The 26481-nt window shown below is 35.6% G+C and overlaps 7 protein-coding genes and 1 long non-coding RNA gene across 10 annotated transcripts; 4 read left to right on the top strand and 4 right to left on the bottom strand.

Annotated features, from left to right (window-relative positions):
* Positions 1–9: 9 nt before the first annotated feature.
* On the bottom strand, positions 10–354 carry LOC116180594. The gene is made up of 2 exons (XR_004147146.1): positions 143–354; positions 10–90 (listed from the first exon to the last, which is right to left on the bottom strand). It is a non-coding gene; the product is annotated as an uncharacterized LOC116180594 (long non-coding RNA).
* A 23-nt stretch (positions 355–377) lies between these two features.
* LOC116180593 (peflin-like) lies at positions 378–1439 on the top strand. Its single transcript, XM_031500670.1, has 3 exons — positions 378–519; positions 567–936; positions 979–1439. Exons 1-3 carry the CDS (start codon positions 511–513, stop codon positions 1203–1205), a joined length of 606 nt encoding a protein of 201 aa, XP_031356530.1. The 5' UTR covers positions 378–510; the 3' UTR covers positions 1206–1439.
* Positions 1440–3411: 1972 nt separating this feature from the next.
* LOC116181087 (MAP kinase-activated protein kinase 2) lies at positions 3412–5949 on the bottom strand. Its single transcript, XM_031501346.1, has 7 exons — positions 5724–5949; positions 5528–5667; positions 5418–5482; positions 5161–5367; positions 5030–5105; positions 3893–4103; positions 3412–3843 (listed from the first exon to the last, which is right to left on the bottom strand). Exons 1-7 carry the CDS (start codon positions 5871–5873, stop codon positions 3625–3627), a joined length of 1068 nt encoding a protein of 355 aa, XP_031357206.1. The 5' UTR covers positions 5874–5949; the 3' UTR covers positions 3412–3624.
* A 480-nt stretch (positions 5950–6429) lies between these two features.
* Positions 6430–9377, top strand: LOC116180485 (E3 ubiquitin-protein ligase MSL2). Its single transcript, XM_031500487.1, has 4 exons — positions 6430–7258; positions 7311–7502; positions 8655–8805; positions 8853–9377. Exons 1-4 carry the CDS (start codon positions 6563–6565, stop codon positions 8945–8947), a joined length of 1134 nt encoding a protein of 377 aa, XP_031356347.1. The 5' UTR covers positions 6430–6562; the 3' UTR covers positions 8948–9377.
* A 107-nt stretch (positions 9378–9484) lies between these two features.
* Positions 9485–13700, top strand: LOC116180482 (exonuclease 1). Its single transcript, XM_031500483.1, has 5 exons — positions 9485–10096; positions 10145–10526; positions 10572–10787; positions 12474–13493; positions 13540–13700. The coding sequence occupies exons 1-5, from the start codon at positions 9936–9938 to the stop codon at positions 13645–13647; spliced, it is 1887 nt and encodes a 628-aa protein (XP_031356343.1). The 5' UTR covers positions 9485–9935; the 3' UTR covers positions 13648–13700.
* LOC116180483 (interaptin-like) lies at positions 13678–18240 on the bottom strand. 3 transcript variants are annotated; one of them, XM_031500485.1, is made up of 7 exons: positions 18103–18240; positions 17515–18051; positions 17025–17468; positions 16666–16968; positions 15086–15472; positions 14815–15039; positions 13678–14765 (listed from the first exon to the last, which is right to left on the bottom strand). In XM_031500485.1, exons 2-7 carry the CDS (start codon positions 17557–17559, stop codon positions 14535–14537), a joined length of 1635 nt encoding a protein of 544 aa, XP_031356345.1. In that variant the 5' UTR covers positions 17560–18051; positions 18103–18240; the 3' UTR covers positions 13678–14534. The 3 variants fall into 3 exon arrangements, with proteins under 3 accessions (XP_031356345.1, XP_031356346.1, XP_031356344.1); XM_031500486.1 differs by having other exon boundaries at positions 17515–17588; positions 17644–18133; XM_031500484.1 differs by having other exon boundaries at positions 17515–18133.
* A 127-nt stretch (positions 18241–18367) lies between these two features.
* LOC116180486 lies at positions 18368–20000 on the bottom strand. Its single transcript, XM_031500488.1, has 4 exons — positions 19974–20000; positions 19776–19911; positions 19396–19701; positions 18368–19091 (listed from the first exon to the last, which is right to left on the bottom strand). Exons 1-4 carry the CDS (start codon positions 19993–19995, stop codon positions 18479–18481), a joined length of 1077 nt encoding a protein of 358 aa, XP_031356348.1. The 5' UTR covers positions 19996–20000; the 3' UTR covers positions 18368–18478.
* A 2445-nt stretch (positions 20001–22445) lies between these two features.
* LOC116180548 lies at positions 22446–25326 on the top strand. Its single transcript, XM_031500596.1, has 6 exons — positions 22446–22622; positions 22678–22823; positions 22874–23160; positions 23208–24395; positions 24924–25085; positions 25138–25326. The coding sequence occupies exons 1-6, from the start codon at positions 22571–22573 to the stop codon at positions 25214–25216; spliced, it is 1914 nt and encodes a 637-aa protein (XP_031356456.1). The 5' UTR covers positions 22446–22570; the 3' UTR covers positions 25217–25326.
* The last annotated feature ends 1155 nt before the right edge of the window (positions 25327–26481 follow it).

Below are 26481 nucleotides of genomic sequence, written 5' to 3' on the forward strand. Positions count from 1 at the left end.
TACTTGTAACTTGCTCGTGCCCCATCACAGAATCCTGTCAGTAAATGCAAGACGCTTACTTACACCTGTTTATATGGGTTAAAACATTACCTGAAATGTTATTATTAATAAGTTAAGTAAATAAAATAAGTATTAAACTCACCCTTATTTGTTAATAATAAATGGACAGCACTATTGTATTGGATACAATATTTGGGCGGTGTCTATAAACCCACCACAGTGCAGTTTGGCAGTGGCTACTTGTAGACCTTGTGCGATTTGCTATTGGGCTATTTTGATTATAGTAAGAGGTACAGAGGGCAAACTACGAAAAAATGTAGCAAAAACCATAGTCTTGTCTCTAATATTTCCACCAGAAAATGCGGCAAAATTAATTCAAATATAAGTGGTATGAGAGACTGGCGACATCTTACTGAAGTTCAGTCAACTATTTATCACAAATTAATTATTAATAAATAGTTATTCACTTTTGACAGCAGGTCTATTTTGAATCATTTCAATTTACAAGAGATGTATTCGGTAAATACTAAGGGAATTAAATATATTTCATTAAAAAAAATTCATAGGGTGAAGGAAGCGAAGATATTCCTGCCTATCCAGTGCAGGTTTACCCCGTGGAAGGTCCTCGGTATGGACAGTATGCTCCGCCAAGCTCAAATTCCGAAGTACAACAATGGTTTGCGGCCGTTGACAAAGATCGATCTGGGAAAATTAATGCGAAAGAATTACAGGCAGCTTTAATAAACGCACAAGGAAACCATTTTTCAGATACATGTTGTCAGCTAATGATCGGGATGTTTGATAAAGAAAAGACAGGGATGGTCGACGTGAACGAATTTGAGCAGCTCTATATTTACATTAATCAGTGGTTGGGCGTATTCAGAACTTATGACCGTGATCAGTCGGGAGCTATCGAAGAGCAAGAGTTAGGGCAAGGTAAGGTGGAATTACGGTGACAATTGACTATTTTGAAAGTAGCATTGCAGCAAATGGGTTTCCGATTTTCGCCGAGTTTTGTTAAACAGTTGATTAATCGGAGCGACTTAGAGAACCACCATAAAATGTCCGTTGATCAGTTCATCGTTGTCTGTGTTCAAATTCAACGTTTTACTGAAGCATTCCGAGTACGAGATCAGCAAATGCAAGGCAGTATTACGATAGGGTTCGAAGAATTTTTAGGTGTGGCGTTAGAAGCTTCAGTGTAAATTACAAGACGTTAATGAAGAATATTTTTTATAAATTTTGTTTTACTAAAGTAAACCCATTTTAGGCTAAAAAACTTTCTTTTATAGCACTGTGTATAGAGCAATTGAATGCTTTTTGTAGTTCTTTTCGAGTACAACCAAGCAGGGACAACAAAAAGCATTGATTGTGTAACTGCAAGTACTTACATGTGATTTTATGTTATATATTCAGAATAATGATCGAATTTTGTAATGCTTCTTAGTTTGCAATCTAATGAATGTAGGCTGCTGGCAAGACACTGTATCTGTGGTTCTATACTGCTGATAGAAGCATATTTTATATTTTATACATACTTAATTTTCAGAAAAGTATTAAACTTGTTTAAATTAACACTTGTGTGATAATGTATAAGTGTACTGTGGCCTTATACCTTTTAGCTTCGGTCCTTTCAAAAGATTTTGAAGCATTTTTGTGTGTATCTGTCTTCCCCCAATGAATGTGTGCCTTTAACGCCTCACAATAGAGGTCTTTCTTCTTTCTCTCCGCACCTCCTGCACAGCGAGGGTCTACTTCAAAGCCTGTTCATAGGTATAAATCATTCCTACTGGGTTTCAGCACGCCTTCAGCCCTTTGGTACCTTGAATAGTGAGCCTTACCTTGTCTCTAACCAGAGATATTCTTATAGTCTTACCCTAGTCAAATGATTCTACATGCCGGTGAGGTCACATAAAAGGCAACTCTTAACCACTTCCTGAGACAAAACAGTCTACATTACCTCCGCTCTCACCACAAGGTGTAGAGGCAGAAGGGTTTCTAGGAGCCTTAACCTTATTTAGTTTTGTCCATCTCCTTGTCGAATCCGTTTCCAACAAACTAAGGCCGCATCTGTCATGTTACAGAAAGGATAGTACCCCTCCCTCTAGGATCATACCCTTGCGGCAGGTAGGTATATATTATATACCCACAGTGGTTTTATTAGCAGCAGTGTGAATATTTTTGTTTTCAAACACAGGCTATCCACCTACAAATTTCACCCCGGTTTTGTACACTTCTTTTATGGTTGATGTCGGAGGTGTTATCGAACGTCTCCTCAATATCTAAGAAGGAACCCAGGGCAGTTAATTTACGATTGAGTCATTTCCACTATTCTGTGTGAAGAACCAGATTACAATTAACAGACTTTTCCGCTCTAGCCCAGCACATTATCCCTAGTACGATTTTGTACAACTCGCGTCCGATCTTTAGTATAAATACCTCTTTTACATATCTCCATGCCATATAGGTACGAGATCGATATGTTTAACCTGCTCTTTTGCGTACATTAAAAAACCTCCCCTCTTCTATCAATCTCTACAGGACGTCTAGCCTCTCCCGTAGAAGTTCCTTGCATACAGTTCAATCTGATGTCCTTTGTTTGCTAGCTATTTCTGATTTTATATCAAAGCGTACCTGATCATTAGATCTGTGTATCTGGCAACTCATATGCCGCTAATAAGTTTATGGTGCTTGTTCATTAGAGATAAGACAGAGAATAATCGTTTAAGGCTTTTTTATAAACTTACACATAGAGTAAGATAAACAGTTCAAAATTGTGTAGTAGACAAAAGTTGAGGTGCCAGGTGGGAGCTATTCCCCCTAACTGCAATTTCATATATATGCATTACTTTAATTTTTCCAACATACAAGGATTGAACTAACGCATTTACCTAGGGTATGCGCCCTTTCCAATTCTGCAAAAATCCGTACTCCAAGATGGTATATTCATAAAAAAGGGTGCGGAGAGGAATTCTGATTTTGACAAAATTCGGTATGTGAAACAACAAAACTGCTATAGTCTGATGTACAAAACACATTCTATGAGGGAAAACACTTCATTTTAATATTCCATAAACTGCGCTTCCTCGTGTGGTTGAGACATCTATATTGGGCGCATCCCAAGGTGGTGGATGGTGGGACGCCCACACACACTGGAATGATCGTAAAATGACTGGTGCTTCGATGCGGCTAGTGTCGATGACGTTTACAAGTGGCTCGATCGTTGGGACTAAAACCCATACTAGCGAACCAACAAAAAGACGATTATTAGATGTAGGTATATTTTCAACATTTTGCATACTGCTTCTATAATAAAGTAACATTTTGTATTAACACTTGTATAATTTTGATTTTAACAACTATGATCAAAAGATCACAACCATAACATTTACAAATGGATATAGTTATGTGTATATTAATATCAGTTTTATTTAGCTAAGACTATAATCAATGTGATCAAATTATATTATTACAAAAACTACTGCTCTCTTAAAACTATCAGTATGGACATTCCAACGGATGTAAAAAAAACTAATAATGTTTTTTAAGTAAGATAAAAAGGCACCTTACAGTCCAACACAATATTAAGTCATACATAAAATTATAAATTATTTAGATAAAACATTAATTTTTATTATCACGGATAGGTACGGCTCGTCGACGTCTCTTGTTAAGTAAAGGATTGTTCGAATTTTCAAGGGCTTTAATATGAACTTGATCGTAATCTACCCTCATGGTCGCCAAGGAACGCGTCATTTCTTCTTGAACTTCTGGCCATATCTCCTCTCCTTCCTTCAACATTCTATTTGTATGCAGAGGTGTTTGAGGTACCGCCGTGTATTGCTGCAAGAGAAAAATGCACACACTTCTTAACATGTACAATGCAACTTACGGCAATCCAACGATTTCGCATAACTTCGTCTATTGTAAGTCGTTCGGCCGGGTCGACGTTAAGCATACCGCTTATAAGTTCCTTCGCATCTTTACTAACGTTCTGCCATTCCGGATTTGGGAAGTTGAATTGACCCATTCGAATGCGTTTTTTCATGCCGGGGGATATGGCCAAACCGTGATTACTATAAAATGGTGGGAAGCCACACAATCTGTAATCACATCTCCTTTTTATTTTTCTGGCACACCTCAGACTTTTTTCATCATGTCAAAAGATCTAACTCATGGAATTTTCTAAATTAACCTTGTACTAAAATCTGAGCACTAATTTTTTCCCAACCCTTATATCCACAAACTGGCAAGTTCAGTTTGTTTTTAAAATCTAAGGAGCAAAAAGGGGACTATTTCTGACTTGAAAAACATAACGATCAACAGTTGATATATACACACACGATACAGTAATCAAAACAACAGTCAACCACTTACGAGTTCCGCTGCCTCAACTAGTACAAGGTGAAATTGTAGAAAACTCGGCTTGCATGTTACACCTGCAATAGGACCAAGCTGAATGTGCCTTCCTGATATTAACGACAACCTAATAAAGAATATGGAAGGAAGTGCAAGATCTAATGGGTGAACAGAGGGATAATTCCCGGTATTAATAGTGGCATGTACATTTGATTTTTGACGATTTCAGATTCTAGAGTATGTAACAATGAAGAATCAGAATTAGTGTGTCAATAAAGCATCATTATACATGAATCCTTCAGTATGTCATTATTTTTTAAAAGAATAATTATTTGTCCATAAAAATTTTTCTTAATTAGGAACTCTATTATCTACCATTTGATTGTTCAAAAAAACAAGTAATAAAAATAGCCCTGCGTTGGGAGACACAATAAAACCTACATAAGTCACCGCCCCTGCTGCTTGTCGTGGAAGTAAATGAAGGTGTAATCAAGGCAACTTGCATCTGAATCAAAATGTGGTATAAATATAATAAGTTAGGTACAATAATAAATAGAGTCACTTTGTTCTCATGTCACTTTTTCCAAAGTTCAACAAGATCGGGCTTCATACAAGTAATGTGGGGCTACTTTATTCTTGTACTTGCCTTAGCAACAAAAAGATTACTTACAAAATGTACATAATTACGCCTAAAGACCATATATCACAACTTTTATCGTACTTCTCTGGACCGAGCACTTCAGGAGCTACAAATTAATGCTCGATTAACCACACTGCCCCGAAACAAACTTGACAACTTACCGACGTAGTATGGGGTGTAACATGGAGTTTGTAACGTATCCTTAGTCAATGTCTCCTTGGCAAACCCAAAATCGGTTAATTTTAGAATTCCCAACGGACCTTCCTTCGTGTACAGTAAATTTTCAGGTTTTAAATCTCTATGCGCTATGTTATTATCGTGCAAATACTTTACGGCAATACAAATCTCGTGCATAATCTGAGCGGCCTCTGAAGATATAAACAAAATTCTAATTACAATAGTCAATTTTGCATCGTACCTCTTTCGGTAAAAGCACCATCTTGACGACCTTGAATTCTCTGAAACAGTTCTCCGCCTTCCATACTAAACTAAATTATGATATGATTCTTGCGTTGCTTTTAGACTTACCACTCCATAACAACAAGTAAACATGTGTTGCCATTGTATGTGTTTTCGTAAACATCAATTATATTAACTATGTGTCGACAACCGCTTGCTCGCCAGTGTAGGTCCACTTCTCGCCTTGCTTTCAAAGAATCGTGCAGCACCTTCAATTATAAAAGACGATAGCACCTGCTTTGCTAATAAATAATGCCTAGTTCACCTTTAGAGCAAATTTTTCTTTCTTGCTCTTCGAGAAACATTCTACAACTTTTCCGTTGATACCAAGCCCTAACACAGTGCTGGTAATTTCGAAATCATTAGTAAGTAGAGTAGGTTTAGGTGTTCTTACTTGAGATTTCATAATATTCATTTTTAATTCAGTTAAAGTTATGAACACAGTCGAAACGCATAGGTTAAGTTTATAATGAACAAAACGAAAGGGGGGAGGCTAAGCTAAGCTTTACCATCGCTTATGCGCAAACGCGAACGTGCATGGCAGTCGCCGCCATTTTTGGCCACCCAAATTCATAGGCGCAGACTTTTGGAAATTCCAGGGGGGCACAACCATTTCTACAAAAAATTCGTCCAGGTATTTTTGGGAAACCTGTACTTACCGAAATAGGCAACAGCACTTCCCTAGCTTAGATTTTTTGATATTTTCTAAAAATTAATTACTTCTTCAAATTTTACCTAAATGCGGTGTTGTCGTGCTGGGTTGGGATGATTACAGGCGTCAATAAACACGCTGGACTTTAGTATTGTATATAACAACTAAATTGGCTTTGATAATTATTTAAAATTCGCCCATTGGGGGTAGAGGCGAGAGCCACGCCACGACTCGCGACAATTGCAGCTTACTGGAGGTGTACATCACACAACTGTCGTTAGCTCACCAACGTCCTGTACAAATCGGTAGAGCTAGAGGAGACACCGTTGTGTCGTTTCTGTCAAATAAACCGTAAACAAAGTACAATAAAAAACATCTTTAAATAAGTTTGTAAACCCTTTATAAATTATTAATAGAATATATTGTTTAATAAAGAAGAGTTATATTATATAATGGCAAAGATGAATTCTACTAGCTTATATATAACTACAAGCCAAATAATATTAAAATCCGATCCAAACAATCCAAGTACCTGGCAAGATCTGTATCGCTTAGCACCTTATTTAAGAAACTCGCTCTGCTGTGTAGTGTGCGGGAATTTGTTAACAGACCCTTTAACACCTGTAAGTGGTAAATGTCAACATCACATATGTAGAAAGTGTAAAGGTGGACGTAAAAAAATTAAACCGGCGTGTCTGTGGTGCAAGGATTGTAAATCGTACACGGAAAACCAGACATTGCGAATACTTCTGCAGTGTTACAAAAAGATGTGTATAATGTTAACACAATCGGGAATATTTCAGCGACTACTACAATTAGCAACGCAGGATAGTGGCTTTGGAGCTAGTAATCTTATAATGTTAATAAAGGAAGGAGCGTCGTTCGAAGATGATTACCAAATTAATGTAGGTTTATCAAAGTCATTATATAGCATTTTACCTTGCATATACACAAATTCGTCGACACAAACTTTACAGCTAACTCATAATGATAAGAATAGAGGCATGTTGTTAAATTCCACTATGCAAAAGGTTACCGATCACGAAGCATTATATTCAATCACATATGCAGGGTCCGGCAATAAAATCACTATAAAGCGTAAATCGAAAGAAACTCACATTCCAATTAAAAAAGAAAACTGCAATAAGGTAACGTGTTGATTCTTAATTATTGTACAGTAAAGGCTTATATTGTTTACAGGCCCTTTTCAAGAAACCTACAAACAAGTGCATATTAAAGTCTCGTCATGGATGTCGTTGCGGAAATGCTACAGCAACTCCGGGAAAATTAACATGCTGTGGTCAGCGATGTCCTTGTTACGTGGAAAGTAAAGCTTGCCTGGGATGTAAATGCAGAGGGTGCCGAAATCCTCACCGTCCCGACGGGAATAAAGTGTGTATATAAACAAAACTGATATACCTTTTATGACTACTTGTACTACGCTGCGTGATTTCATTTTCCTTACACTGTGCCGAAATTGGAAAAGAAATGCTTTTATGGGATGTTTTTTATTTTTTAATTCAAGAAATATATTACATATCGAATCATTTTTACTCACACTTTTATGTGATTTAAGTAAAAAAAAGGTAACCTTAACGGAGATTTTATTCTCAAACTTGGATACTTAGGCAACACACAATGCACAAAGGTATAGCATTTGATTGAGGACAGGATAGTGATACTTTTAGGGTATTATGTCAATATATTTTGTTTTTTAGTAATTAGAGTATAGACACTAAGACGTTTATTCTCATTACAGTGTATTTGACATAATTCACTGGCATAACCACAGTGTATGGCCACAACACATCGATAAGGGATAGATTCACATTCTACTGCGTTTTAATATTCAAAAATAAAGTGGATATTTCACTAATATACCAGTATCACAATATTTAATATAATTGGGGTACAAACACCGAACATTATTCGTAAATATAAAATTCATAAACAATTTATTTTCTACAAAATTTCCGAGAAAATTTCAAATGATCGAAAGAAAGTGTTAAACACTAACAAATTAAATAAACATTTTTCTTATGTACGATGACTTTTTTTGCTTTATGGTGCGATACAAGATTCATTTTAGTAGTAATAAAAACTTTACATTTATCTTTCAGAGTAAAGCAGCCTAAAGTGAGTGTTAATGTTAATAACAAACAATATACGTATAATATAGTAACGAGAACAAAATTAATAATTTTTCCATTAAGTTTTAAATACAAGGAAAAAGGGACGGAATCTGCATTCTCACAGTAGGTATACCTTATCAATCGTTTCGTCGTTTGGTAAATTTACATGTGTTTTTATGACAGTTACTTGTCAAGTAGATCGTTAAAAAGTCATATCACTAACTTCCTTTTGCTGAATTTTTACTTGAAAAACGAAATTTTTTATTGCTTGCATTAACGCATTAAAAAGCTTATTTATTTGTCAAGCATTTTTCGGCTAAATTTTTATTGTGTGCAGCACAAAGGAGCAATCACGGAAAACTTTATATTTTCATTCTTCTTCCAGAGAGATTAATAATATTTCGTTGCATAGGTTCGACCACATGTCTCGCAAGTCCAACATCTCGAAAGCATATCAACTTTAGCCGCTCAAAATCGGAAAATTCAGGTTACGAACGTAGAATTAGACACGAAAATGACTGTGGAAGAGTTTAATGAGCATTTAATGGTAGCCAACATAAAAGGTAACGTTGTCTAGTGTCACGAAATATTTCTATTTGATAATTTTTAGTACTCGAACCTTTTAAGAAAATACCAACTTCGTTACCACATGCTATCCTAGTGAGTGATATGTCTGAAGATGAGGAGATTACTGTGGACGTTTGACTGACATTTCTCTCTTCGAATTTACTTACGTTTTAGTATTAAGCAGAATCAGTGATATTTTTCTTTATATAATAGTGTGTTGAGTGTACTATAGTTATATCGGAAGTAATCAAAGCGTTTTTTTTTAGTTTGGTTTACACATTAGTTACGGAACAACACGCTCATTTGTGTTGGATATCAGGCTTTCTTAGGAACACTAAGTCAAACGCCGCCCTCTATGGGTTCACACTGTGGCAGTCATTAACTAGATCAAATATTGTCTGTTAAAGCAGAAACAATTTGAAACAAGACGCATGTTTAAGATATGCAGCACTTTTTTCCATTGAATCAAAATTAGACAATTCTTTGTGTTGAACATGTAAAACATAATAAAATAGAAATAACTATTTTTTTTAAATATGTTTTGTGATAACTGTTTTGAGCAAAGGAAGTTTTCAAAATAAACGTTCTAAGTCCTAATATTAAAACTTGCTTTCAAGCGTACAAGGTTTTCAGACGCCGCCAAGTGATCTGCATTTTCACATTAATGTCCGTATGCACTGACGAATTTAAGCGTAGAAAATCCATAGCAACCAAGGTGAATTCCAATAATCGTTGCCAAGGATTATAAGCTGCGCTCCCTTAAATTTGCCGGTGCATACGGCTATAAGATGTTGTTTTTGGAAATATAAAACTTGTTTATATGATTTTACTGATAATAGCTACCTGCTTGGCTTGACCACAAGATTAGTCAGTTTTTTTGGTGAGTGGCGCAACGAAGAAGCTAGGGTTACGTTTCAAAAATTCATTACCAAGGTTTAGCGAGCTCTAAAAGTGAATGTGCCGCCACTGTCTTAAAATTGTATGAGTAGACACTGCTCGTTCACTTTTGAAAAAAGCGGGAAACTGTTTTCTAACCTTATAATTTACATCTGTACAGTTGATTATATGTTACCATAAATAAAACACCTTTTTATTTATGATAAGTCACTTTAAAAAGAAATGAAAGATGGGAATTAGTGGTTTATTACCCTTTCTGGAATCTGCATCGAAAAAATGTTACATAAACGAATTTCGTGGCCTAACAGTTGCGATTGATTCGTACTGTTGGCTTCACAAGGGTACATTTAGTTGTGCAGACAAACTAGTTCGAGGAGAACCCACTGACGCGTAATTTTATGCAAAAATTAGATTTATTATTTATGTTTTCTTTATTAGGTACGTGAAGTACTGTTTCAAGTACATTAACCTGCTGCGCTCTTATAATATTAAACCGATACTGGTCTTTGATGGTCAACATTTACCTGCGAAGAAAGAGACTGAACGAAGACGACGTGAGCATAGGTTACATGCTCGAAACCGTGCCACTGAGTTATTACGTTTGGGTAAAGTGGAAGAAGCCCGTCAGTATTTACGACAGTCTGTGAACATCACACATGAAATGGCTTTAGCGCTTATTAAAGAGTGCCGAAAGAATAAAATTGATTGCATTGTCGCGCCATATGAAGCAGATGCTCAACTCGCTTATTTAAATAGATGCGGAATTGCCGATGTTGTTATAACCGAGGACTCTGATCTCATTTTGTTTGGATGTTCAAAGGTAAAGGTGCTTTGAAAGTGAATTGTTATTATTTTGAGGTTACAGATTTTCTTCAAATTTAACCTCGATGGTTCGGGAGTCCTAGTCGAGCATAACAAACTTATTACTGCCATGAAAATGAGACCTGACCAGTATACTTTCGACAAATTTCGCTACATGTGCATTATTTCAGGCTGTGATTATTTGGATTCTCTTCCCGGAATTGGCCTCAAGAAGGCTCACAAAGCTGTTTTACTAACTCATAATCCGGACATATATAAGGTACTTACATTTTTGCAGTTGCATAGTGTTCTCTGGCATAGAATAGGAAAGGTAATCATTTAGAGATTCTGCATTGCACAATTTTTAATTTTTTAAATACGGCGCCGCTAACATTGAATAAGAATCTGAAGAAAATGTGGCCAGTATTTTTTATTCATAATGCCATTCTGTGAAGTACGAGGGGTGTTTTTTAAGTACCGTTTTGACGTATTACATTTTTACATGAAAGCCCACACCTTAATCTACTTTTTCATATATATTCCGCCACTATAAGGTATACCGTCATCATAGAAACTTGCAGCCTGATTTGATACTGAAACGCTGTTGTTTTGAGGGTTTCGTCATTATGGCACTGACCAACATCTTTCCTGTTGCAAAACAAGTACGCATGCTTTTTTTTTTAGTTGAAATTGGACATTTAAACTTCACTTCCTTGGTTGCCACCATTCCATAGATTCAGGTGCAATGTAGGACACCCATGTTTCATTGTCTATAAGAATCTGGCCTAAAAAATCCTGACCTTTAGCATCATGTATTTATATTATATTATATTGTTCAAGGGAAGTCAAGCCACTGCAGATTCTTTCTGCAAAGATACTTCCTATTGGATTAGAAAATAAGTATAAGAGCGCATATTACCCTTCACTAACTTTGGATATTACTATACGGATGTTATTCAAAATAAGTTGCCAAGCAAATAATAATAATCAATGTCTTTATTTCATACTTGAGTGGCAAATTTCAGTGTCTTTATTATTGGTACTACTCTTTCACTTAACCAATCGACGACAGGTGCATTTAACATAATCTTTAGTACATTTCACCAAGACATTCCCCTTAATTTAACATCTAAAAAAAATGACACATAAACTACGATTATTTTATGAGATAGCAATTGTTTCTGTTAAAAAATATCTAAGTTTAAGACGAAGAGTGTTGTTCCATTACAAACATACTACAATGCTGTGGAATTGAGGTAAGACCCTTGTATCTCAAAATGATGCGGTGTACTATTCATTTTATTAATGTAGATCAGAGTAGGTAATTTTATCCTGTTACTCATATTGAGTCCATTTACAACTTTTAACTTCTCGGGCTACATTGGTTGCCCAAAGTTGCAGCTTACTGACAAGCAACATCTTGTGGAAGCAGTGCGCATATACATTGCACACCAACCAGTTTGAAAAGAAAAGTACCAGTACATAGCAGGTACAGGTGTTTAAAAAAAATCGAGCGATGATGGACATGTTTCAGTAAGTAAACTACTATTCTATTGTGGGTTGCTATATTGTTATTTATTACTCATTAAGTTATGGAAAAAGGTCGAACATATGATTTCACTGACCAAACACTAAAAATTGATGCTTCACAATGTTGTTTTTTTCAACCGTCAATCTTTCATTTTGGGTGTTCACACTTACCTTCATCTTTTCTTTCATTTGTCTAATGGCTTGTAAGATTATGATCCATGTTTGCTATGTCTTTTGTCATTCCTTTTGGGTGCCATCATAGTCAATTTGCTAGTTTGGAACATAAGCCGCCTATGCCAAATGTATACCATGTTCCAGACGGAATTGCTTTAAGATAACTGAACTTCATTATCTTTTAAACCAAAATGAAATGCACTTAATATTTGGTTTGAATGATTTATTACTTCCTCGTAATTTTGATTATTTTTGTTTTTAGTTATTACCGAGACTACCTCAATATTTAAACTTAAGTAAATTAGTTGTGACTGAGGAGTATATAGAAAACTTCAAATTTGCCGACGCCACGATCAGGCATCAGGTTGTCTACGATCCTATAAGTCGAAAGCAAGTACCTCTGACTGACCCCAAAGACGCCAGCACCGAACTTAAGCATCTAAAAAATGCGGGAACAATAGATGAGAGCGATCGCTCTTTCGAAATGGCTATTGGTAATATAGATCCAATAAGTTTGAAAGTTATGGACACTTGGAACCCTGAAGGAGAGGTCCTTGCCAATGATAGCATATGGTCCAAAGTATATAAAAAGTCGCAACAACCCCAAATTTGTAAAATTACACCTACCAAGAGAACTGTTGAGAAAGATGTTCCAGTGGCAGATACTGCTTTAATTCAAGAGAGAGAGATGTTAGAGTACGAAAAGAAACTAGAGGAAGAATTAAAGGTGTACCACCGTACAGAGCCTCCGCCAAAACGTAGAAAAAGTGAAGAGCCTTCAGCTCCACTCGAAGAAAAGGTGGAAGTTCATATAAATAATCCATTTGTTAAGCAAAAAAGACTTAGCAAATTTAGCACAACTTGTGTGGATCCAAATCAACACGTAGTAAGCAGGTTTTTTAAAGTACAAAGTTCTTCGTCAATTATAACAAATATAGAAACAGAGGAATGTAAAAACTCGAACACAATCTTAGAAACTGAAAGTGTTGAAGTTACAGAATGTTCAAGTGATGCTTCCTCTAAAGAAGAATTAGTAGATGAACGGTTGAGTCCCATTTTAAATAAAACAAGTGTTCAATCATTTAGGCATCAGTTTTCCAAAAAAGTTTATCAACATTCAATTGAAAGTGAAACCGTCTTGCTTTCGTGTAGCAGTATTGAAAGTACCTTAAGTGGCGACATTACAGATTCCGATATCGAAAAAGTAACATCAGTTAATGTTGTTGATGTTGAAAGCGAAGTTGTTTGTCTTGCCAAGAGTGAGAGATCTCAAAAGGGCAAGGTACGTTAATTGAAGCAACGCACCGTCTTATATTGTTTTGTTTCAGGCAGTACAAGTCAAGAGATCGGCTGGAAAAGTAGATCTGTCACGTTTTAGAAAAGCCACCCAGCCGACTATCTCTAGTTTATTTAATAAAATGAGGACGCAAAGTTAATTTGTTACTTTTATAATTTTTTTTAATACACAGACAAATTGATTAAAAAATGATAATTTTGTTTGGCTTTCCTTCTAGCAAAAAGTGAATGGGGGTCGGAAACAAAGTCCACGATAGCTCTTTTTTAGAGAAAAATTTGTATAGATGCGCAGATCAAAAAATTCGTGGATCTTCAAATCCTTTATGATTTTCAGGGCTCTAAATCGACAGGGGCACAAGTTGTGGAAGTGTAGATTAATTGACTAATTGACTGTGAATTTTTGCTACTTTTACACTTCGTGTTACTTTGATATGCATTCCATCCATGCCTTAGGTTAAAAGTTTTAGAGCAAAATTTAACCGAAATTGATATTTCGGTTCTAATTTCTTTGAGAAAACTTCCAAATGCATTAGTTTTATAGAGAGCTCGCTTAGTGAAAAGATATTTACCAGCCAGATACAAGCAGCATGAAGCAAAATGCCAATTTTCTTGGGAAGCTTCATGCAAAATTTGGTTCTTGGATCCGACCTCACTATTAGGAAGGCAGAATAAAACTGGGGAGGGTATATGGTGTAACAAAATGTCAAAAAAAGTAGGTGGTGGGCATCGAAACAAATATTCTGAGGGTATTTTTTCGGAAGAATGCAGGTTACACTTCCATGAATTTTGTAATTGAGTCTTGCTACGATACCTGGTGAAGAATTATTTGAAACCGTATCTTTTTGGCGTCTGTATGGAGTATTCGACGCCTACAAGTGCGAGAGTTTATGGGCTGTACTTTTCCAGTTGGGAAGATCTGCTTCTTGAAAGATGAAGATGAAGAGTTTTCTTTACATTTACTAATTCAATGAATTGAACATATCTATATTAATCATTAATATTGCCAGAGTTTCTAATCGTGACAGATTTAAGGTGAAGATGCAGACATAGTCGGTTTCTTAGATCGACCATTTTTAATCAACTGCTCGTTCCTTGAAGACGCCAGTGATTCTATTTCTCTCAATTTATTGCTGATCGATTCTCTTACTTGCACGCGACCTATGCATCCTTTTAAATTCTGTATTTCGTTATCTACTTCTTCTATTTCCTTCTCCAAGTTTTGAATTTCCTTGTAAATATTATTATCGAATAATTGTGGCTGAAATAGGATTTTAAATGCGTTCGTCTTTTTTGTTTATTGAACTCACGTCTATTTCTTCCTGTATCCGTTCAGTTTCCGCCACAGCGGCTTTCGTAGTAAAAAGAGTTTGCTGTAATTCGTTGCATTTCTGACTTTGATGTTTGCACTTGGTATTTAGATCTTCATTGACACGTTCCGGATTTTCAAACTTTTTAATCTCGCGTTTTAAGTTACCGGACTTTTCTTTGACTTTGGTAATTTCCTTTTCGTACTTGATCTTACAATCTTGTAACTAAAATGACATTTTTAAACTGCAGTTTTGTTATAAAGATACTCACCCTTGTAAGACGCAAAGCGAACAGTTGAATCCTTTGATTAATATCAGCTTCAGATGACTGGTTAAGGTTTAACTGAATGTTGTCGAGCTCTTCAAAATTTAAGTCGGAGATAGATTTTGAGGAAGCGTTTAGGAGTAACAAAATTTCGCGTTTGGCGGTTTGAATCCTTTCTTTTAAAGATTTCGATTTTTCCAGAAAGGTACTGTTGAACGAGTTTATTAGCAATTCGCGCTGGCGTAGTTCTTTATGTTTTTTTAAATGTTTTGCATTACTTTCGCTTAATTGAAATTTTAACATTTCCAATCTTTCTTCTTTATTTTGGTAATCTTGTTCCAAAAGCTTCATCATGTTCGTGAGCGATTCCGTATCTGCTTTGTTCGATCTTACCTACACAAAGTATAGATGTTTTCAAGTTAGGTAATGAACATGTTTCTACGAAGGCGAAGATTAAGATATAGGTACACATATTTCATTTTGATCTCAGATTTTAAAGCTTGAATTCGAAGATTAAACGCTGAATTCAAACTTTAGACTTTTTAACAGAAATTTAAATGGGGGAACGTTTTAAAATTATGTATTTCAAAAGTGCAAAAGAATATAGCCCTACACTCCTGAACTGTTTCATTAACTTCACCAATAAAAAATTAGGAGGTTATTGAAATCACTCCAAATTTCGATTTTGACCGAAGCTGCGACAATTTTGGAAACGATTGAGAAATATAAAACGAATTACGTTTATTTTTCAAAGTACTGAATAGATCTTGCTGAAATTTGCTATTCATTCGATATATGATGAATTGCAATTAAGGTAAATAAGAGTCCGTGTGCAGAACTACCCTTTTGGCATCATAACGCGCCTATCTTTTATAACTATAGTATTGTCAGCCATGTACATTGATTCTGCTTAATTAATTGCTCGATGCGGTTGCAGCCGCCTCACTGACTGCCAATTTTTTTGCCAAATTCGCTCTAGAAAGATCCTATAATTCCTTGGTCAGTGACAGTACATTTGAAAGTAGGTATAACCCTATAATTATTAAATCCTGTTTGAACGTACAAAACTAATGCATTCAAACAACTCCAATTTTTCACGAGAAATGTATGCCATAATACTGACCAAACACAAATCACTGTCAGATTCCCCACTTTGACAAGAGTTGCCATTGCGGTGGCGTTGTAGGGATGACAGTAAGTTGATTGTAATTGTTATTTTTTTCTGCTACGATATGGCTAAATTATCTGGGGTTAAATTTTACATGTATACTCCTAGGCCAAATTTGGTGGAGTGAGAAGGGGAATTTGTGGAGGCGACAGCATCGGAATGGAGAGTCAGCAAGTTTCTGGTGAACGAGAAGGTATTCCGTAGGTGAAGAACTTTCCTTGAGGTGGAGAAAACGTATCTCGGGCTTAATGTTTGAAGGCAATCCCACATGGAGTCAAGAGTGCTTGAATTTAAATTTAAGTAGGAGATGGAGCGAATCATCCAGAGTGAATATTCTGTAAATGAATGTGGGCAAACAATGAAGCTAAGGTAGTATCTATTCCTTTTTTTAAAGTTTGCAAAAAAAACGTGCCGGTACCTGTTGTATCAAGTTTTCTCGCTGTTCAGAAGGCGTCAAAGCTTCTTTACTCTGCAGTTGTAGGCTTTCTTTGTGCTGTTTTGCTTTGTTCAAACCTTGAATTAAATTACAATATTTTTGCTTGGCGGAACTTTTATTTAACGTTCTTTTCATTTGTTTGTAAGATTCCTGACATAATTTCAGTTCACCTTCTGTATGACGAATTTTGGGAATAATAACTGTATTGGCCGCGAATAAGTCCATGTACTGCGCTTTATCTTTGTTGGGCAAACTATCAATTATTTCTTGCACATGCCGTTGTTCCTGCAATAAATGCCGATTATTACCTTTCCATAACTACCATTGTAGAAAATCCTCACCTCTTCAATTTCTTTTTTTATAGTTGCTATAGATTCCTCCCTCAAAACTTTTGCCGAGATCAAGTTATCTAAGTCAATAAGCGACTGCTTATTTTTTTCTTTCAGTAAGTTAGTTTCATATGAGAGTTTGACATATTTATCTTGAGATGCTTGTATTTCTAACACAAGATTGTATATTGTTAGGGTTTCTTGATTTTCTGAGTATATTTGCGCGGAGGACTCGGCAATTTTTCGAAACGACGTCTGATTACCGGCTGTTCTGTGAACTGCCGTTTGTCGTTGCAATTTTATAATTTCCTCTCTTATCATGTTCATGTGTGATTTAATTGTATGCATGTAATATCGTCGATCTTTAGGCATGTTGTACGTATTTACACCACCGGCAGTCATAGGAAGTGGAGTGTGAATTCCTTGACTAGACATCGGGTTGAAAGCTGTATTAATCTGGAAAGTGCGATGAATATAATAATTTTATGGGATTCAGACTTACTCTGCCAGCCCGCGACGTGGACAGTCTTGAAGATGGCCTTGCCATCGCTAGCAAACGCGCCCTGTTACCTAATGCTAAGCAAATTTATATCCCAAAAGTCATTGAAGCAACCACTTTTAAAAGTCTTACAATTTCTCCATTGTTTGCGTAGGTACGTTTCCTTGGCAACCGGATTCAAACAAAAGAATTATCGATTACTCGTACTTATATTTAAAATAAGAAAGTAGTGGGAGTTACATTTAGTGCCTCCTTTGATTATGCCTCTGCCCCTGAATTCCAACATCACTTCTTCCATAAGTGAGGCCTTATCTGTGCACCCAATTTGAGCTTTATATCTGAAACCGTTTTCGAGTTATCGTGCGAACAGGCGGACGCCCGCGACGTTTTTGCAATACTCATAATTTAGGTTACTTCCTATTTGCTACTATACTCATCGCCTGTAACATTTCACAAATACGTTCACGACTAGAACAAACGGAATTTAAACCGTCTGATGAAACAGTGGACATTCTCCAGGATGTCACAGAATAACTATTCCTATAATTTTCAGAAATGATAGAGGGCACTTAAATTAAAAAAATGTATTACCAAATAAACTGATGTCCAGACATTTCTGGGTTTTTTGTGGCATTACCGTCAAGCAATCTATGAAAACCAATTATTTTCGTTCGTTAATATTCTTTTTATGTTGTATCTGCCAAATATAATTGATTCTGTAGGAATTCCATTTGCGGGTTATTGTTCTATCGATCGAATCGGAAGTAAAATTTTTTATGGCGCCGTATCTAAGCAGTAAAGTGAGTATATTTGCGATGTATTAGAAAATATTTTATTATAAGATAAGAGAGTGACATAAAATGTAGGTACCCAAGTAGCTATTTAATAATTTATTTTACTAGGAAGGCACATCTTACTAAAGATGCAGAATTAAATTAGTTCCTTATTTATTCTATAAAAATGCGTCTCATTCCTCTTCATCTTGGAGTATTTGGACGGCCCTTTCTTTTTTAATAAAGTGGTTGTATGGCAAACTTTCATAGTGAAATTCTCTAGGTATCGGCGAACTTCGTCTGATAGGGGTAGCATTTTCTTCGTAGGGTTGTTCGTTTCTAGTTTTAAATATAACTGGGAGTTGTTTGTGTCTACTTATCGTTTTTGATTCTGGAACGTTGGTTTTCTTTGGTACGAAGTGCGCGAGTTTCTGTTGAAGTTGTTTAATATAAAACGAATATAGTTCTTCTTCTGAGAGCTCGTCTTGAAGACGGTGGGGTTCAAAAGGTTGTGGATTAGAACTGGATTGAAAATTGCTTAATCCAATTTGCTCGTTGGCGTTATCTGCTTGTGAAAACTGTACGTAGTGATTTGCAGGTTGGAGAGTTCCTTCGGTTCTTTCCTCTTGATAATCATAATCAATGGCCTGAGGCTTTGTAGGTTTTCTTAAATGCGTTTTCCTTAGAGATTGACTTGCTCCGAGGATCGACTTGGGCTTAACGTTGTACACCAATCTTTGGTGATAATGGTTGTTTTCTGCAATGGGTTCATTCCCTTGCACAAACAAGACTCGAAAATCGGGGTTTCTATAAAAATGTACATTAATTCATAATATAAATTTTATGTAACGTATATGTAAATTTAAGCTATTAAATATTGATGATTTCGACGGCGTAATTTTGAAATAGTTGAAGCACCGAAAATGTAAGTTAAATAAGGAGGTGTGCGATGTCAATTAGAAGGCAGTGTTTCATAATAATGTTTACAAAGTGAACAAGATGCGACTGCTACCGGTTGTCTAAATTGTAACACATTTGTAGGTCATCCTTTCACTATTGCACATGAATTTGTTTGGTATATTGACAAAACCGACATGGCTGATATACTTACGGGCCATTTGCGTTATGTCCTTGCTCTATACTGTCATCGTTCTCTTCCACTTGATGGTGTGCTGTATATTGATCTTGATCTCTTAGTTTACCTTCAATATTTGACGAAAATTTTGCTCGCATAAATGGCGCAGTTACTTGTTGCTTTTCTAACACGGTTCGTGTCGTTGGTGTAACTTCTTTGAGAAATTGCTCATTAGCAATTTCGCCTCTTCCAGGGAAAGAAGTTGGAACTTGCTCTTGAAACATTTTCCTTCCATAATTAACATTGCGAACATTACCTACCCTAGATACTACAACCCCAGACCTGAAAAACAATACGAATGGACTGAGATTCACAAATAGTACAAGCGTATAGTCTATAAAAATCAAACTACTTACCCAGGCGTAACGTAAACCAGATGGGGGTAAACATTAAATAAGTTTTCGTTCAAAACTGATTGCGGTACACCTCGATCCGAATTTGGTAAATTTGATACATTTATCCTCGCGCCAGCGGCAGCGGTTATCAGCAACCCTTTAATTAAGGTACCAAGGTATATAAGTAAAACTGAATCATCAATAATCACTAATATTTACCTAAAATTTTAAGCACCATCATATTTTCAAAGAGTATACAAGATGTATTAATGTAAATCGAGTTTGAATATTTATTTATATCTTGGTAAGTTTAAGAGAAAGGGTCATCCCCAAATATGCAGTGCTGGAGGATGTTTAACGGGGACATGTGAACTTGGCATATACCTATTGCAACCAAAATAACGCTATAACTTATAGCTATTGCATATTTCGTTTTCACTTTCATCGTTTAGTTTCAGTATACAGAGTGGGCCAACGAAGACTTTACATTTGGTATTTAAAATGGTAATCATAAAGAAAGTTCAGACCTATCATTTCTGATTTAAATGAGAACGATACGTGTTGAAGAGTATCTCGGGTAAGATGACAAAATTTTTGTGAGAAGATTTCATCTGGTGTTGTACTTTATGGCACTACAATTTCTTTATATCCGCATCTTTATTTTATTGCGTCACTTTCCATCACTTAATAAACCGATAAATAAATTATGATTCCGGTTTCGTATTTCTCTTCCTAGAGCACAAACTCGAAATCAAAACATTGTTTTATTGCACGTTTCCCATTAGGTGAAAAGCTTCCCCTTGCTAGGTACGGTAGGGAAGATTTTTCTGGTCCTCATTTAAGTTAGGAAACCTGGTTTACGTTAATCACTCCGTATATAACATATTTGATTAATGATCTTACCTTATGAAGGTATAACCATCTATTTTCAAAATTTATGTATTTACTGAAAATGATGGTTTGAATATATTCTTTTCGCAGTTTCCCTTTTACTGATTTTTATAGGTGTTACAAGTTACACAACGAAAGTGGAACGTACCTATATGTACTCTGAGAAAAGATGAATTTATTAAGCATGATTAAGTGTTGGAAGATAACAAGAATATATAAATAATTACTATACGTTACACTAAGTACCTATGCAAAGTAATTCCTTAGTTTGCATGAATAAATTTAAATAATTTGATTATTACTGAGTAAAGTTTTATATACGAACGAATAATTGTATTGCAATATCGAGAAAATATACACGTCTACTTTCTTTTCTGCACCAATGCCATGGTTCACGGTCAAAGTATAAGCTGTATAAGCAAAAAATGTAATAGTGGGTCATCACGCGCATTGCTAGTTGTTCCTCCAAATTCAAGACATTTATTTGTTCGTCTTTATTGCGCTGTGATTTTTTCGTTTTGTACGTCAATATTAACGGAGATATCGATTTTTAAATCTGTTTGGATTACAAAATTACCAACTTTTTTTTAATGCTACGCGGAATAGTAGTTAAAACATCCTTTACCGGCGATTCGAACCCTTGTACCCACATCGTCAGTGCTCTAATAACGGCAATCAAATGGTCCTTAAGACAGAGGTTGGTACCGGAACCGAAAAGAACCGAAATTGATAGCAGTTATAAGCCCTTCACTTGGAATTGGAACAGGTATTCAAGAAGTTATGATATCGGTATCGGTACCGTTATTATTAGTGCCAAAGAACTGGTATTTTTCTCTCTCTTGTAGACACGTTGTGCTTTGTGAGAGATAAATCCGTTTTGTATTATTGCTCTTAAAATGTTGTTCTGAAGTTCTTGGATTTAACATTAGTGGGTTACATATGGCTATTAACATTAGCAATAAAATATTATATGTAAGTAGGGGTGCGGTTAAACGTAATCCTACTCATGACCATTTTACGGATGAAAAAAAGAGGTCGGTGCCCAAGTACTCCAAGTGTAAGTGTAGTGCTGTAACCATTTATTTCGGAGTGTAAGCCGGATTTGCTAAAACGTTAAGGAAGAGTTTTTTGGGGTTGGCTCATGACCTCACTTGGGCCTGGGGGGCGAATAAAATAAAAGAAAAAACCTGTACCTAGTTCATTTTATCGGCCAAGAATAAAATCTTGCTTTGTGAATTATGTTCCAAGTTGTAAAATTTGCAATAAATTTCAAAAGTAAAAAATCAAAATTCTTCCATTTATTCAGAGCTGCCACACAAATTTCTACCAACTTTAATACTAAACAAATACACATTGCGTTTCGCTGGACGAGTCAGTACCTCTAACACGCCATTGAGACGCTACATGAGCTATTCTGCAGCCTCTAAAGCTTGTCTTCGTCCACTTAGATGGAGAGCTTACAACTTGCTCAGAATGATTCCATCGCGGCTAAAATTTGCGATTAAATTGAATTTTAATGCGCCATTTCCTAGGTTTTGCGCCTTAGTATTAACAAAAATACGGAATTTTTGTACAGTTTGAGCAGAGATGTCCCCCATTATTAGTATTACTTAATAATTATTAGTATTAATTTTACTTGAAAAGGAAAGCTTCAAATACCATGAGTACCATATGAGTAATTACAAGTAAATAAAATTTGTAGAGGTGCAGTGTTTGACGGGTTGCCAATGGTAAGGTGCTACACTAGTACATCGGTAGAATAGCCACAACGCATGAACAAAAATGGCACATATATTGCCGATATAGTAAACACTATATTACAACAAAAACAGTAGTTTACAAATCGATAAGTGTCAACTCCAATAATTATTTAATTTTCTATGTTAAAATGTGAACCAATATTTAATTTTTAGCATAATGTTGAGATGTTGCAGGAAATAGTTTATGTTTGTGGAATCTTTTTTGAAATTTTATATTGTAAGTGGAACTGCGACTTCTAATGTACCTACTCTGTAACTTTGGGACATTTTAGATGTATCAGGGCATTGTGTGGATATACATTCACAAATTATATCACAAGGTTTACATTATGTGCCTGGACCAAATAGTTGTACCTTATGCATTTGCGACAAAGGTGGCCCTAAATGGTGCAAATCTGTTTTGTGTTCGCAACCTCAGGTACGTTTCTCTGTTGCTCACTCTTCTTTAAATGTTACAATTTATTGTAGAACTGTAAATCATTCCAAAGAGGGAATTCGTGTTGCGAATTTAAATGCCTCGACGACATATTAACGGCAAACGATACTTATAAAGATACGTACGATTTAGCATTGAGACTTATCGCTAGCGCAGTTTTTGTTATTTTAACTCTATCACTCTTATTTTTTGTTATTCATCGATTTCGTAGACATAAATTACGTGTTCAGCAACAAAGGCCATTAGGAGATGATCAAAGAAGTTTAAACAGTATTGGATACATTACCGGTAGCTTAGGCTATCTTCCTGGGAACATTGGGTAAATGCGGAATATTAACGGCTAAACTATTTTCGCACATTTTTTAGTGACTTAGAATTCCATTATGAAGAGTCTAATGGTCATTTTTCATTGTGGAAACCACCAGGTAATTACTTTCCAAGAGGAGAAGCACCACCGCCATACGAAGAGGCAATACGAAATAATAACGTAGATCCTAGTATAGTACATAATCAAACGCTGGTTATCAGTGCAGTTAGTGATACGGGGGTGCAGTCACATCAAGTTAGATCTGCACGTTGTACACCGACTCGTGTTCAATGTAGACATCAACGGTTAATAAATCGGGCTAGTAACATACAAGAATATGCGAACGTAACGTTAGAAACGGAAAATGCTCAGCATACGCAACCCCTAATCAAATTGCATAAAATTTCCAACAGTGTGGGGCATACTTCACATTCCTATATGCGCACCAATCAAAATGAGGGCATTACAACAGAAAAAACCTCCAAAAATTGTGATTCGGTAGAAAAATCAAAGTCTTATGAAAACATTGTAGCTGCCAGAAAAAGTGATAAGCAGACCCGTGTGAATGATGAAAGAAAATCCTCCACCCAAAAAAATGATGCCGAAGGATCGAAGTTGGATGAAAATAAATTGATGTTTCTTAAGTACGAAAACTTCTTAGTGAGAAATTCCATCGCCAAAGATACACGTACTGGTGTCATGGTGAATAGACTTCCGAATGAAAGTAGTAGTAACAATAACGAAGCATTATATGTTAACATTAATCGCCATGACAACACCAGACATAGGACAATACCTATTTCATCTGAGTCCCACAACAAGCACATGCACACGATTAAAGAAAGTAGAAGTAAAGATAATCTATTTTTACTAGCCGCAACTTCCAAAGAGTACAAAGATTTATCTTCGCACCGCACTTTGCCAAAAAATCTAAAAGAGCTGACCGTATCGGTCAGCTCGAACAGTGATGGCCTAACTAATAATTTAACGAAAAAGGCCGAAACCGATAACTGTTCGCACAGATTTATTTCGAAGCAGAGCAATTGTGATGCTATCTTATCGTTGAATTTAATTAAATCTCACATTAATTTAACCGAAAAGGTACATAAAGATGGGCTGCATTCGGCCACATTCTCATCAGGCAATTTAGAAAATAAGGTCGAGGAGAAATCAAAAGTTGGCACGGAACATCATAGTTTATTTTCGTATAGGTCCTTGTCACCTTCTCAAGATGAAGATGATTACAGGTAATTTTAGTACTGTAAGTATGTAAAATGACAAGCTGCTATAATGAGTTTTAATTAGGGTATGTTGAGTTGGCACCCCACTTTTATTTTTTTGTAACCTCAGCACTGTGCAGTTACCACAGATTTAAACACTCCAGATATATCATGCTTGGTTAAAGTAGTCTGCGCTTTTGGCATTTTTTGGCCAAAAATATGTTGGATCACCAAAAATACATATGAATGACTTCTTGGGCTTCAAGCCATCGAGTTAGGCCTCTTTTTTCCAAAAAAATTGATGCATAAATAACCATTTTGACATCTTTTGACTAAAAATATTTTGGTTACCATTGTTACTATATCTAAAGTTTTTAAATCTAAGTAGGTTTTAGGAAGAAGTGCTATAACTTAAACGTATTGACCCATTGATCTAGAAAAAATTCGGCTCTGGATGCTGCTTTAGGAATAGCTAATTGAGTTATTACCAAAGTTATAATTATACTGCAAAGTTCCTAAAATGTTGTGAATTCTAAAATTTGCTTAAATATGCAGGAGTGAATGCGAGAACTGTAAATCTGCTGAAGTAACGCACATGGAGGAGGAACAGGATGTGTTTAATGAAACGATGACATTACAAAGGAGGCCCGAAACCAGCGAAGAAGTTCCGTATTATCGTACTTCTCTTACACTGCCTACTCAAATTCGAAAGCCCAGGTAAGTTATTACATCATGCTTAGGCAGATGCGCAGCTGAACGTATGTTGCAGGGCTGTGACTCCTAATCCTGGTCGTAACGGTTGGTTTATGGCTATGCAGGAAATTTCCAGTAGTGAAGAATCTGAATAGTATGTTTTTTGAAGTTCGGTTATGATTCTGTTTATTTCAGTTGTTGAGCGGAATAATATATTTTCAAATGTTTTGCTCCAAAAATATTCAATATATTTCTTTTAGATTTATTTAAACTTGTTAATATTTTATGATCAAGATTTTAATGTATGAATTATACCTTTTGGTTCCAAAGGGATGTGCCAAAAATGATATTCTGTTCATTTTTTACATATGTATAGGTATAAACTGTTGATGTTACACCAGTCAGCCGTTTCCTTGTTTCAGTTACATAACATATATCCACAAATATCGGTTACAGAACTATGCTTAATATTATAGTATTCCATTTTTTGCAGTAACTGTGTATATCTGTCATTTTGGTATTGTATATTATAATACATGCACAGATATCTTTGAATTTTTGGAAACTGTGAAAGAAATAATTTGTATACTTAAAGTCTCGCATAAAATTCTAACATGTGGGATCTCTACTGAATGGTTTAAATGTGTCAACATTTACATTAGTCAAATTTCAGTATTTCATGTATTACGCAGTGGCGGGCTCCTGGTAAAGATGTAAAAAATTTCACACATTTTATAGTGAAAGAGCTCTTAAACTATCTTCGGTCAGTGAATTTCTGAGAAACGTTCTGATTTCCTTTAGTGTTGAAACACGTTCATAATTATTAATTTTTGGGAGCACTGCGGCATTTGTTGACCAACCGCCACTGGTATTACGTATCAAATTGCTTAAGATGGATGTGTCAGTTTGAATACCTGTGTGTTACTATTTCGAAAAAATGTTATTTTGTACTCGTTTATATATTGTAAACTTTGTTCCACTTACTTTGTGATTACCATTTTATGTACCTGTTTTTATTAGATTTGAAATGTTCAACATACATAATGTTATAGAAATTTAATTAGAATAGTTCACATGATGTACTACAAAAAAATAAGTATATATCTATGAAATTATTCTTTGCACTTTTAATACTCTTGGTTCAACACCAAGCCCCATCGCTCAAAATATAATGATTTCGAAGAGTCTGCTTTGACGATTATTTAAATATCTACCGGCAAAAAAATAATTTTAAGCTGAGACCGAGCTATATCTAAAGCAGTTCTACTGCCGTATCGGGATGTCAAATAGATATTTGATAATCCGTCGCGGTATCGCTATGCATTGAGCGTGATCCCCATAGACGGTACATATACATTCTATCACACTTTTCTGTTACTTGGTAGGTATCTTGTATTTTGTTTAAATTTAAGTTTTAATC

Source organism: Photinus pyralis, unplaced genomic scaffold, assembly GCF_008802855.1.
Source record: "Photinus pyralis isolate 1611_PpyrPB1 unplaced genomic scaffold, Ppyr1.3 Ppyr1.4_LG9, whole genome shotgun sequence".
Taxonomy (NCBI): domain Eukaryota; kingdom Metazoa; phylum Arthropoda; class Insecta; order Coleoptera; family Lampyridae; genus Photinus; species Photinus pyralis.

What these genes read in the sequence shown, in the direction of transcription:
- LOC116180485 (XM_031500487.1), top strand. Translation starts at nt 6,563, where the DNA reads ATGGCAAAGATGAATTCTACTAGCTTATATATAACTACAAGCCAAATA. An exon ending in ACCGTCCCGACGGGAATAAA is followed by an intron (nt 7,503 to 8,654) that starts GTGTGTATATAA and finishes TTCGTTGCATAG; the next exon opens with GTTCGACCACATGTCTCGCA. An exon ending in AATGGTAGCCAACATAAAAG is followed by an intron (nt 8,806 to 8,852) that starts GTAACGTTGTCT and finishes GATAATTTTTAG; the next exon opens with TACTCGAACCTTTTAAGAAA.
- LOC116181087 (XM_031501346.1), bottom strand. Translation starts at nt 5,873, where the DNA reads ATGAATATTATGAAATCTCAAGTAAGAACACCTAAACCTACTCTACTT. An exon ending in AAGAAAAATTTGCTCTAAAG is followed by an intron (nt 5,668 to 5,723) that starts GTGAACTAGGCA and finishes TTATAATTGAAG; the next exon opens with GTGCTGCACGATTCTTTGAA. An exon ending in TGCGAAATCGTTGGATTGCC is followed by an intron (nt 3,844 to 3,892) that starts GTAAGTTGCATT and finishes TTTCTCTTGCAG; the next exon opens with CAATACACGGCGGTACCTCA.
- LOC116180486 (XM_031500488.1), bottom strand. Translation starts at nt 19,995, where the DNA reads ATGATGGTGCTTAAAATTTTAG. An exon ending in GATGGTGCTTAAAATTTTAG is followed by an intron (nt 19,912 to 19,973) that starts GTAAATATTAGT and finishes CCTTAATTAAAG; the next exon opens with GGTTGCTGATAACCGCTGCC. An exon ending in CTGGTTTACGTTACGCCTGG is followed by an intron (nt 19,702 to 19,775) that starts GTAAGTAGTTTG and finishes ATTGTTTTTCAG; the next exon opens with GTCTGGGGTTGTAGTATCTA.
- LOC116180593 (XM_031500670.1), top strand. An exon ending in AGAGCAAGAGTTAGGGCAAG is followed by an intron (nt 937 to 978) that starts GTAAGGTGGAAT and finishes TTTTGAAAGTAG; the next exon opens with CATTGCAGCAAATGGGTTTC.
- LOC116180482 (XM_031500483.1), top strand. Translation starts at nt 9,936, where the DNA reads ATGGGAATTAGTGGTTTATTACCCTTTCTGGAATCTGCATCGAAAAAA. An exon ending in CGAGGAGAACCCACTGACGC is followed by an intron (nt 10,097 to 10,144) that starts GTAATTTTATGC and finishes TTTCTTTATTAG; the next exon opens with GTACGTGAAGTACTGTTTCA. An exon ending in TTTTGTTTGGATGTTCAAAG is followed by an intron (nt 10,527 to 10,571) that starts GTAAAGGTGCTT and finishes TTGAGGTTACAG; the next exon opens with ATTTTCTTCAAATTTAACCT.
- LOC116180483 (XM_031500485.1), bottom strand. Translation starts at nt 17,559, where the DNA reads ATGGCAAGGCCATCTTCAAGACTGTCCACGTCGCGGGCTGGCAGA. An exon ending in TAAAAAAAGAAATTGAAGAG is followed by an intron (nt 16,969 to 17,024) that starts GTGAGGATTTTC and finishes CATTTATTGCAG; the next exon opens with GAACAACGGCATGTGCAAGA. An exon ending in GAGAAAACTTGATACAACAG is followed by an intron (nt 15,473 to 16,665) that starts GTACCGGCACGT and finishes TACTTTGTGTAG; the next exon opens with GTAAGATCGAACAAAGCAGA.
- LOC116180548 (XM_031500596.1), top strand. Translation starts at nt 22,571, where the DNA reads ATGTTGCAGGAAATAGTTTATGTTTGTGGAATCTTTTTTGAAATTTTA. An exon ending in TATCTTCCTGGGAACATTGG is followed by an intron (nt 23,161 to 23,207) that starts GTAAATGCGGAA and finishes CACATTTTTTAG; the next exon opens with TGACTTAGAATTCCATTATG. An exon ending in ACTCAAATTCGAAAGCCCAG is followed by an intron (nt 25,086 to 25,137) that starts GTAAGTTATTAC and finishes CGTATGTTGCAG; the next exon opens with GGCTGTGACTCCTAATCCTG.